General features: G+C 38.2%; 1 protein-coding gene across 2 annotated transcripts in view; it reads right to left on the reverse strand.

The window, feature by feature from the left end:
• The window catches only part of RMDN2 (regulator of microtubule dynamics 2), a 49,073-nt gene that overhangs the window by 13,835 nt on the left and 22,804 nt on the right, over window positions 1–12,434 (reverse strand). For both annotated transcript variants that reach the window (XM_065057985.1, XM_065057986.1), the window contains exons 6-7: window positions 10,101–10,176; window positions 8,348–8,425 (exon numbers count right to left, since the gene is read on the reverse strand). In XM_065057985.1, coding sequence (XP_064914057.1) covers window positions 8,348–8,425; window positions 10,101–10,176 — 154 coding nt within the window. The remainder of the gene's footprint in view (window positions 1–8,347; window positions 8,426–10,100; window positions 10,177–12,434) is intronic.

The following is a 12,434-nucleotide window of genomic DNA, read 5'->3' on the forward strand; positions in this document are numbered from 1 at the left end:
AAAAAGCAGTTGCTACAGTCAGAGTGAGAGTGCTTTTGTGCTTGTGAAACAAGTTCATTTATTACACAGAAGCTGGTGACAACCACTGTTAAGAAATAGGCTTCACTTTTTCCTCTTCAAAATAACACTGACAAATAACACTTACCAAAGACCTCATCTCATTTCAGGAAGATGGGTTGCTATAAAAAGACTTTGGGGAACTGTCTTATTGCCACACAATCTACATGACTTCCTTGCTTACATTTACCAACACCTGACAGAAACTGCTCTAGTTACTGGCATAAGGTATTTGGCTCCATCACCCAACCTGGTAAAACACATCTCACATCTATAACAAAGGATGGAGCTGCTCAGAAATGCAATGTGAGACTGGAGCCTGTTTAATGGAGAAGTGAAGCCACCCTCCTTTGGACATTTCTACTTCATCTGTGAGGAAAAGTCAGGACTTTATTCCTTCACAGCAGTATTTGAACCACAACACTGATGGCTCCTGTTACAGAGTACAGCTGAGTTTAAAAATGGTAAAGAAAAAAAACAAAGGTTCTGTGTCTTCCTCACAACTTCTGGCCTGATCTGTGCAGAGGCAACACGGAGAAGGGATACACTGAGGTAAAGAAAGAGAGCTTCTGATAAGAGACCTGGAGATGAAATATGAGTCACATAGGGACATTTCTTTTTCAAACGGAGCTGCAATCCAAATAACAGAGTTGAGCCTTGAACTCAAGTCTGTCCTACCGCTGTAAAAATTAAAATAGTTTTGGATAGGTTTAGATAATTCCTGCCTCACTCCCTGGCTTCCCAGCCTCTTCAGGGTTGTTACTGCTCCTTCTGCCTTCTCCAGCTAAATCCAGCAATTATTCAGTAGATGTCAGTTAATTATGGTAAAATGTAAGAATCCATTCACACATAGCTATCCACAGCCATCAACAAGAATGCTTCTCTTTTGGACTGACATCAAGCCCTATGTATTTCTAGTGTCCTAAATTTACCATTGCAAAGAGCGCAAATACAGGCCAGCACACAACAGGACAATGCACAGGACCATGTTTTCTCAGCTGGCCTCAACAATTACTCTGGCTACATCATAGCAACATTGCTTAAGACAGAAGGCATTCTGGTCAAGTCTTGCTGGTTGTTTGGCAGGTTCCAATGCCTTATTTGTTAAATGCTGTCAGTAAGCCTTTCACACAAACCCACTAAAAATTACATTCCAGAGAGAAACAATATTAAGAAAATAAAGCTTCTTGTTTGTTTGTTTTAGTTTTGTTTTGTTTTTCTCATTCTGTCTCACATATCCCACTTTTGAAGCCTCTTCCTGGGGAATAAACTGTTTTTCACAAGAGCTCTCCAGCAATCCCAGAGTTCTTATTCACTGAAGAAACAAGATGCTTCCCCTCTCTGCACTGCAGTCCATTCACACAGTGTTACAAATTGCAGCACACTGGTTAAAATTTCAAATTGTAGGTACATATGTAATTCCTTCATATACTTCATTTCCCTAGCTGCTCTATGGCTTCTGAGACATATTCGGCAAAAGATTGAAAAGATTTTTGCAAAAGTATTGTTTTCTTCGCACCAATCTACTGCTGCAGTGTTCACTCTTCTTTTAGAAGAGGAAGGAGTTTTTAATACTTCACGGTCCATCACATCAACATGGAGGCAGCTTACCGAGGGAGGAAGAGCAGGAAAAATATAAAGGGAATGTATATTCTTACAGTGTTCTCTGCAAGACCACACAGCACCCTGGAGATACACATACACTGCACAGATACAATTACCACACACGTGTCTGCTGCTATGCAACAATGAGGAAACAAAATTGCAGTTTTTCCATGTGCAGTTATAATTACCTATTGAAAACACAAGTTCTTCCTGGCAGTTGCTTTATTTTCTTGCAAGATTTAATCGGAACTGACTTACTGAGGTTTTAGTCCTTATTTTGTCTGCCTTGGGTGCTGCTTTGCACTATTCAAACTTTAAAAAGCCCAAACATATGCACTTGGCCATTTTTGTATTACAAATCCTGCCAATCTGAAACAATGCTTAAAAGTGAAATGCATGCATGCACAATAGTGTGGTTTCTTTAATGCAAACTGGCTTCAGCATCATAATTTGTGACTATTACAAAGATAGCCAGAGCGTTCTGTAATGTTCGGAGCAGTTAGACTTCTATACCACTGGCTGGATGAATTCATTGCAGCTAATTCAAAGCACCCATAAATGAAGTGCCGAGTTGTCCAGGTTCCTTGCATGATCGATACAGAGAGAGGCATTTCCATCAGGCAATTCCTCTTTGCCTACACTAGCCTGAGATGAACACTCCTCTTTTTCTCTTCATTCTTTCCTTCAACTGTTATACAAAAGGAGCACAAACAAATTATACCTTGGGGATAGCTAAGGGCAGGTGAGGCAAAACCCATCACAACAGCTTAATCTTGTCCACCTGTGTCAGTCTTCACCCCCCTATGAATGAGGCTGGACAAATGGAAAAGACCTGTTTCATACAAGACACAAAACTGTGTCCTGGAGCAATAGTGATGAACAGGAAATTATACCCTTCCCATAAACACACACAAGAACAGTCTTTTAATTTGAAATAACTTTATTAGAGTAAATCATATGCCATGTTTAGTTAAATGGAAACATCATTCCTACTGAACTAACTAACTTTATTAAGCATTCTCTGTGTGAGAAAGCACAGGCAACAGAAGCTCTGGTGCAGCATGCTCTAGCGTAGTGCAAATTTGACTTCTCCAGTCAAAGTTAGTCCAAATACTGCAAAGCACACCTGAAGGTCTGTACAAAATCAACTGCACAGAGACTGTAACTGTCATCAGCTTCACTGGAACCATGATTTCACTTAATGCATGTTCCAAGAATGGTATAGGACAGCAGAAAGTAGTAAGAAAAACAGCTACTGCAGCAATAATAGCTATAACAACAACAAAAAGAAAGAATAAATATTGCCATTGCCCTACATATGATTTACAAACATTGAGTTTTGCATGGTTTTTTTAAGTCTCCCAAGCTTTGATGTCAGTCCTCCCAGCAACCTGAAAGCTCACAAGAGCACTGCAAGGAACACTGTGTTTCCACAGAAAATCAGGTTTTAATTTATTGTGTTACTTGAGGAACATAACTCTTCAGCTGCCATACATGAGGAGTGCTAGTCCCACTCACTCAAGAGCGAAAATCAAGGGCCTGAGGGTCCATCAGCCAACTCCTGAACTTCCTTCCCTAGGGCTAGACGGGACAGCCTGGCCTCTGCCAAGGAGAGGAGACCACTCTTCAGTATCTCAGAGCTAACAGAGATGGTTGTCTCGAATGATCTCTCCCATAGATCAGTCAAACGGTAAACTCTCATCCATTTATTACACCCAAATCTCTAGGAAGAACACCACCCACAGAGTTAAACTGCAGCTGACAGTATGCTCCCATCAGGCCTCTTGTTCCTCTGAAGACCAAGGCAGAAAACGTGGTTCTCCCCTAAACAGCAAAGGGTTTTTCTAACATCTCTTTCTCCTACTTAGCCTGGGATCAGCAAAAATCACATATGAACTAAAACACTGCCTGGAGTTTGGTTTTTTTGTTTTTGATGAGATGAAAACCCTGCTCACTGACAGCTTTTTTCAACTTGCAGGATGTTGGCACCAAGGAAACTAACCCACTTGATCGAAAATTCAGCCAGGACTGACTTACAGCCCTAAAGGATCTCCTCCATGGATGTTTCCTCGCTAATAGCTCACTGAAGACAGATCACACAATTGTTTTCCATAAAGGAAAATCATCCCATTGATCCAGCTTCAGTAAAATATTAGTGGCACCTACTTAAACATCTCCAGTTAGTTTCCTTTTTTTTTTTTTTTTTGTAATTACAATATATTAATGTAAAATTGTATTAAATAATTTTGCAATGTTTTGACTTCTGGAAGAGATTAAGTAACCGGACAGCAATTTTAAGATACTGGCTTCCAACAAAAATATTCTCTTCCTTGCCAGCTGAGGAACCAGGACAGTCTGCGCAGGCATTTAGGTATTTATCCAACTTGAATCCCCTGGGCTTTTCACTTTCCAGTAAGGGGAGCAGACTTACAGAGCACACAGATGAAGGAACTGGGTCCATTTGTTCCCTGATGTAACCCAAAGAGACACTGGGATATACCAGAAATGAATCCAACACATGGCATACAACTTCCAAAAAGAAAATCCCAAAGGATCTAATTTTTAATACTCCACTCGCATTTACCAGAGGCTCTGATCTAGTTGCACAGTTATACACTAACTGTTCTGTGCCCATCCCGTAATGGCAAGTAGCCGTTATGTCTTAACTACATATGTACTCTGTTTTAAAAGCTATTCTAAACATTAAAAAAACCTTACAAACATAAAATAATAAGGGATTATCAGATCTGTGCCCAAAACTCTAAGGAAAGATAACTAATTCCTATACTCCACGCACCACAGATCAGTTCACTTCCAGTAAATACTTCTGTCTGATCTAATGAACAAAGTAGTTTTCAGTTTTCCCTTAATAAAAACAAAGCTGAAACTTGAAAGGGTCTGAACACTGTACTTATTTTAGATTATAAGAACCAAGACAAGCATATATTTAAAACATTAAACCTTCCCTAAAAGATACGTACTTAATAAAGCCTGCTTTTGTCACAGAAGGCTGAGAAGAAAATGTTTTGTCCACTAAAGACAATTTAAATTAAAATTATTTTACTGCAATTGTTTCCTTTGGAATAGTAACATCTCTTTTACAAAATAAACACCAGTTTACTTTGCTTACTAGATATTTTAAAGAATCTTAATTACAATTATATGTTAATAATTTTTTCCTAACACTACCACTAAAGCTATCCTGGAAAAAATTACTACTACACAGAAGTTAATCCCATCTCTGGAAAAAAGGAGTACTAAAATAACATTTGGTAGAGTTCTGAAGTTATCTGCTACTGGCAGTATTCAATTACATTTGCTCAATGCATAAATAAACAGGGTTGTGGGTTTTTTCCCCGTTGCTACCTCTACAAAACAAAACAAGAAACATTAGAGCTATACATGGTTTCTTGTATATAAAGCAGACCTCACAGGCAAAATTTTGCCCATCATGACATCTATGAAAGGACTGGGGAAAACCTTGTCTACTTGATTGTGATACCAGAATTAATTTTCTAACAAAGCTGAGATGATGCACACATTAGAACAGAATCTCTCTCTTCTGTATAGCTCTACTGGCTTTACAATAGTAAGAGAAATAATAAACGGCAAAAATTTATCTTTAGACGAGGTGGCACAAAACTGTCACTGGCTTTGCATCACAGACAAACCCCCACTGCTGCAAGGCAGTGAAAATTCAGCTCATCTCTCCTGCTGGAAGGTGCTGTGAGCTTCGGATCTGGCCCAGCAAGAATAACTGCTGAGTAAGAACCCTGGCACTGCTATACCACTGCTCTTTGTAAATGACTGTTAACACTGAGGAAGGTGAGACACAGAAGTCAGACCCAAAATCTGGCAAAACGTTACAAATCAAATAGCTTTACGAGTACACTATGCAGTCTCTGGATATAGATTTCAGACTTCAATAAATCTTTTCCATTTGCCTCCACTATACTTTTTACACAGAAGTCTTCAACTGATTTTCACTTGAGAAAATGAACTGGAGCCCAGATTTACAATGCTTGAAGCATCCCCTTTTGCAGTCTCTTATGCTATACCTGTTTTTTTCAGTGTGTCAGCCCAACAAACAGTACTAGAAGATAGTAATAAGATCCCCCAACATTAAATGGAACATGAATGGGAAGCATTTGGCTATACTAGGACAACTTAAGTACATCATGTTTCTAGAAAGTATCGAACACTAGTTGCCTTTTTTAAATTACACTGCTTCTGTAGAATATGCAAGCAAAACCAGACTATAATGTCCCTGGAAGTAACGCTTGTGAAAGAACAAATATTACAGCCAGATCTAACTGGGCCCCCAAGTCAGCTAGGCTAAACATAAAAAACTCACCTGCTTTCCTCAGTCATCCCTTTTTCTTTTTGAATTTCCTCACCTTGGACAACACAGCCTTCCCAATCTCAACCCCAGCTACACTAAACAGACAAACAGACAAAGGTCTAACAGGAGCGTTATCACTCCATCTACAGGTATCAGTATAGACAAGAAGCGATACATGTATTTTTCAAGCACCCTGTCATAATCCCTGCTCTGAAGAAGTATTTGGAACAAACACCACAGCCAACAGTCTACTTTTGGGGTAATTACCAGAGCATAAAACACCACAGTCTGCAAAACAGGACCAAGGAATTTCCACATCTTCCACAAGCTTCTAAGACTATACATCACATGTATGGCCCAAACCTGTATTAGCATATCAGCACAGAAACCTACTTATCCAGTGTGCTAAAACTAATGAAGATCTCACCAACTCCACTGGGCTAGGATTAATCTCTAATTTCCATAGAAGACACTCAAAACTAGCATTTCCAAATGATGGCCTCATCCTGCTACTGAAAGTGTGCAACTGACTGGAAGTTTTTAAGAGCTGACAGCCCCAGAAGTGAAACCAAAATGTTATTCAGTCCTATACTTGCATTGATTCGTGCTATGAAAATCTGTTCTGAGTGTTTCAGGTTACTATTTTGTCATGGCCATCAAGAAAGTCAGGATTAAAAAAAAAAAAAGAAAAAAAAAATCAATCTGTAAGTATTTCAGTGGCTACATCGCTTTAGGTAGATTGTTTCACTTAATAAAATGCAGGTCAAGTCATATCCTAATGCAAATGCTAATCTGTGGCTTTAATGTTCAGTAAGGAAGCCCTGCATAAATGCTGCAAGTGTGGAACATGAGTTTGTAATGATAAAGCACAACAAACCACATGTATTAATATTAGTCAAGAAGTGGGGATTGTCACTAAAACAGAACAAGTAAAAAACCAGTGCAATAAGAACAAAGTGAGGTATACTGAGATTACATGTAAAGTTTTCAAAAGCAATAGCTCAAGTGAGAAATATGCCATGAAAAACATCTGAGAGAGTTTGACATAAATGGAAGCTGCAGTCAGCTGTTGGACATGGCACGGTATAGAAGTCTTAAGGAATCACTGGTGAGAGAGATGCTCTTCAGAGTCAGGACAGCAAGCACATTGCAGGACAATCTTCAGTGACTCACTTTTGCCTAGCTAATGCTGATAATCAAGAATACAGGGTGATGAAAACCAAAATGAAAAGCTCTTTGTGAAAGCTGGAGTAATTCCTTATTCAAATCAACTGAGGAAAAAATGTAGTTGCTGAAAGCTCCTTGGAAGTTAAATATATGATCTGAAAAAAACAGTGAAACATTACTTTGCTTTAAGTTTTGTTGCAGACAAAGTCTGCAATGTATCACAGCAGCTCCTTCCCCAGTTCGCAGGAACTTCGTAGTGACTGGTGTTGGAAGGAGCTGGAGGAAAAAGGCAGGGCTGGCATTCACTGCACATTAGCAGTTATTATTCTGAGAAGCCTCCCAGTAATCATGTGCAGCGTAGACTACATGAGAACATTTTCTTCTGATGAAAGATTCCTCACAGCACTAAAGGTGAAGCAATAAGGAGAGCCATCTGGGCCATCAAAAATGTGGGCTTAAGAATAAGACAACTCTCATTACAAACACAAGCACCATTTTTCTATAAAAAATAAAATTAATCAACACCTAAGCTTGTAAAACAATTATTTTAATTTTTCATATAAGAATACTTATCACTATGTCATTAATACAATATTTAAAAGCACCTGTTGTGTTGGCATAACACTAATTGTATCACTAGCAAAACATTTTGGTGAATTATAGAGTTTTATGACTGCAACTTTGTTGCGACATTCTCCTGGAATTTAGCAAGCTGGTATGGTAGCCTTGTTGCCACAGCCATAATACCACAGCATGTAAGTGCCTTTAACTTCCGTTTCGGATGGGAAATAAAGTTACCAATGGGCTATGTTACAAGCCCAAGGTCACCTAGCAAGTTTGTGGCAGAATAAAGCACTGAAATCAAGGCTTACAATACCAGAGATCATCCTTCCTCTCTGCCCAATATCAGTTACTTTTCATTCATACATTCATATAAGAAACCTGAACATAACAATGAAGGACATACAAGCACAGCTTACTTAATGCACATGACAGGAATGGTCAGCAGTTCACACAAACATATTGAAGTTAATTCAAGAAACATAAATGCAATGCTTCATTTGGCACAAAATGTCAATAAACACATACTTTGTCTTAAGTCCCCCTATTTCATTTCAAATGCATTATCATTTTTCAGTATACTCTATTCATATGTTAGGTAAAAAACCAACTTACTGAATAGCACCATCTTCCATTTAGGTAATATAAAAAAGGATCTTGAGGCTTAAGTTCAATTGCTTTGTCTAGGTGCTCCTATTAGAAAGAAAACCAGTGTCACTTTAGACGTTTTTTTGGCAAGTGTGTTTACATTCTATGAAGTTTGCTGCACATTATAAACAAATTCAGAAATTTTCTTCTGCTTTAATTCTTTTCTGACAGCCTAAAAATATTTTAACAAGAAAACCCCTTCCTCATGGAGGGAAACCATAAACAAAATTATATAGCAACTTGGCGCACAAGGCAAGATGGCATGCTGGATTTTGGACATGACTAAGCAGCTCTAATGCTTAATCAAAAAACTCCAGAACTTAAAAAGGCAACAACGTCAATTAAATTCATTTTATTTCTAGTTAGTATTAGGAAACCATCTCACACCAAATCAGTGAGAAAGCAATCACTCTCTTTGATGGATCTTAGATGCCAGCACCCATCACTGAAGCAGAGTCTCTTCCACTTTGGAATGTGACTGCCCCAATGGAACGGTACATGACACAAAAATTGTTACTACAGTGTGAAATTCAGAAAATAAAACGGTTCTGTTTATACCGAAACCATAAAACATATAAAGTATCTAATGAGGTGCTTCTTCCAAAACCATTTTCATTACAGGTCATTAGTATTTTTATTTCTCTCATTAATTTACTAAAGAAAGCTCTTATTGTTCAATCTGAGTTTGAAGGAAAAAAAATGATCTGTTATTTGACTCCTAACTACCATTTGCCTCTCAAAAGGTACTAATAAGGTTTCTTCTCCTCCCTCCCCCATCTCTTTTTCTAATTAACCTTGTCACTAAAATATCTGAATTATACATATCTAAGAGCCTATCGTTTAATCATTTTGTCTACAAACTATTGAGATAGTAGCTCTGTTTTCATGCCACTATTTTCCTGAATTCGTAACATTTCAAAATGATTCACACAGATTTCAGCAATTACTTGTGAAGAGGAAAACCTCCCTGAAAAGGCTACTGCAAACACTACGGGCTCTTTTTAAACTCCATCCTTAAACAACTGCAGCACTTGTGTTATTAACCATTTTCCCCTCATTCTCACTTGTCCTGGTGCTTGGGGCTCAGCTCAGATGTAATAAATGCTCTCTCATAGGAAAGCTCTGCAACATTCCCAGCCCTGACACAGACATGATGTGACAGGGACCCATCCCAGGCATTGCCCAGGACGCGAACACGTCTGCTGCCTCTCACTGACACCCAGAAAAGGGGGATGCCGGCCAGGAGGGCAAGGGATGGAAAGCGCCTAAGTAATGCCGAACACAAGGAGGGGGAGAGTAGCACATGTAACACAAACCGCTAACTCTAAAAAACACAATTAGCTTTGAAAGGACAGTGTTAAAACAAATATTACTTCTTAACGATGGCTTGAAGGATGATTGCATAACTGTGTTAGTTCATCATTTAGTATTTCCTATGTTTTTATTTTCTAAATGGAATTGTTACTTCCTTCACCCCCTACCTTGACTACAAAATAAAGCAGAAATCTTAAAGCTGTTCCCAGAATCCTACCTCAATTCTTCTATTTTGTAAGTATCTGATTTATTTGCATACATAAAAATAACTTTTTCACTTTAACGTTGGCACCAAATAGACCTGTGAGGCTGAATCACTGTGTTGGAAAAAATCTGTCTTTGACACTATATAAGGAAATAATTTAAAGGAATAGCTTAAAAAACCCCAAACCCTACCAAAACATACCTTGAAGAGATAACCATTCCTGATTTTGTTTTGTACACTTTCAAATTGAGACATATAGCCACACATAATTGCAAACCTGAAAGGGGAAAAGAAAAACACACACACATACTTTTCATGATTGAAATAAACCTTTGAATCAAACTACAAAATATTTCAATACCTATTTCACAGTTTAACAACTGGTTTTGTTTCATCTTGATGGCTGGATAGAAGTTTGGCATGATCTGTACATACTCAGGAACTCAGGACCAGACAAAAAATAACAAAATAAAACAATAATGGAAACAAGAAGTTTAAATGACACTGTTTGGGCTGCCAGTGAAATGAAAAAACTCTTCCAAAATTTCTACCAGTTAGATCAGAGTGCGACACTTCCAGACTGGTTCCAGCTTTGACAGCAGTTGAACTGGACACATTGTGCTCTGCATTGCTCAAAAACTGTTCACAGTTATCTGCTCCCTTTCTCAAGCATCTTAGTGCATTCCCGCACTTCTAGCATTCCTTTAATGTCTTTAAAATTATTTAAAAACATACACACACACTCTGCTCTAAAAGGATCACTACTGCTATTACTCACTGCCTGTTGTTATGATTTTCATTATTACTAGTATTATTATTATAAATTTGGGACTGATAAAAAAATGTGAAATAATTTCTATTAAAAAATTGTATTGTTAAGCAGGTGTAACTGATAATATTTTCAGAGGTCTCTACCTATGAAGATTCAGATTTCCTAAGCAACATTATTGTCTTATTGACACTCCACCTAAACTTCCATTGCTCTTTTCTTATTACTTCAACAGCTACAGAACCTACTATTCTTAAGGAATCTCTGGTACAGACTTCAACTGTAATTACTCAGACCTATTTTCATTGGCATTAAGACAACTTCGCATTTCTGTATAAAACTAGCAGAACCACCCTATATATATTTAAGTGGCACTAACTAATACATATTAGTTTTCTAAATTTTTTGGAATTTTGTTTTTGTATTAAAAACTTTACAATGCAATATCAAATTAAACCAAAAATTAATCCTAAAAGACGGAAATCAAGTTGAAGTCCAGAGCAAAACATGAGAGTTATGCAAGAAACTTACCGAGTTAATTATGGTAACAGACCCACAATCTGTATGCCACACACAGTTTTTAAGCATTACTTAACCTCAGCTTTCTTGAATTTCTTTATATAATGTAATTATTTGAGCTCCAGTGAATCCTCATTAAAATGTCAGTGCTAACTAACTAAAGAAATTACTGCTTACAGTTATACCTAATGGTTTAAAGTTAGAAACACTCGTGCTGGAGTTGGTTGTGTCTGTGGTCAGTAAGTGTTCCCAGGTAGGGCATGCGAGTCAGAACAACAGTAGTTGGACTGGTAAGAGCTCCAGACAGACTGTCAAACACTGTTGAGCCGGATGGATGTTGTGACCAAGGTGCATGGAACAAAATCCGGCTAATGGCACCACCGCTTCTGACAGTTAAAGCTGCCGGGGGAGCACATTTCATAGGTGAATGAGCTGCAATTGAGGGAAAAAGCCAGGGGTGAGGGTCAGGAAAGTTCAGGTATTTAGAAAGAGGGGGAAGGTACTGAAAACTTTATTAGGCTTAAGTAACTCAGGCAACATTTCCCCTACTCCCTTCACTCATTAAGTGCTAATCAGATAAACTCAGCATACCATAGCTAAACGGATTGCTGCTACAAAAGAAAACAATGAAAAGCGAACAAGCTAATCCAGCATCTTGCAGTATTTCCCTGTCTGTGCGTGACAAGAAAGAGGGCCTCAGTTTAAACCAGTTCAAAGACAAACTTCTACTTACAGCTCAAATCTCTGGGGAGGGGAAATCCCAGTAAAATTTGCAACAAATGAAAAATAAGCCAACCTACTAACTTTTTTTTTTTCAAGAACAAAAATACGAAGGTCTTTCATGTTTTAGTGTTTTTTTTTTCCCTTTTCTATTTATACTTTTGAATTGGGATAAGGAGGCAATCGGCATAAATCAATTATTTACTTTTTTTAGTTGTATGGCATTCCAGATATTAATTTCATTTCTAAGGAAAAAAAAAATATTCTTCCCTTGACCCCCTCCAACCCCCGAAAATAATTCGTATGCATTTTAAAACATTTTCAAATAGCTTAAAAAACAAAACAAAGTTTATTTTCCCTGATACAAAAGGTAACATTAAGAAAATGATTGGAGGAAACGAGGAAAGAACTAACTAGAAATGCTTCCGTCTGGTTCTTGTCACTCAATCCCGCAGCCACCTTTCCAGGTGGCGGGCTCAGGTCCCGGCACAGCCGGCCGGGCCGGGCCGGGCGCCCCGCGGAGCCTC

The sequence above is a fragment of the Columba livia genome, chromosome 3 (genome assembly GCF_036013475.1).
Source record: "Columba livia isolate bColLiv1 breed racing homer chromosome 3, bColLiv1.pat.W.v2, whole genome shotgun sequence".
NCBI classification, from domain to species: domain Eukaryota; kingdom Metazoa; phylum Chordata; class Aves; order Columbiformes; family Columbidae; genus Columba; species Columba livia.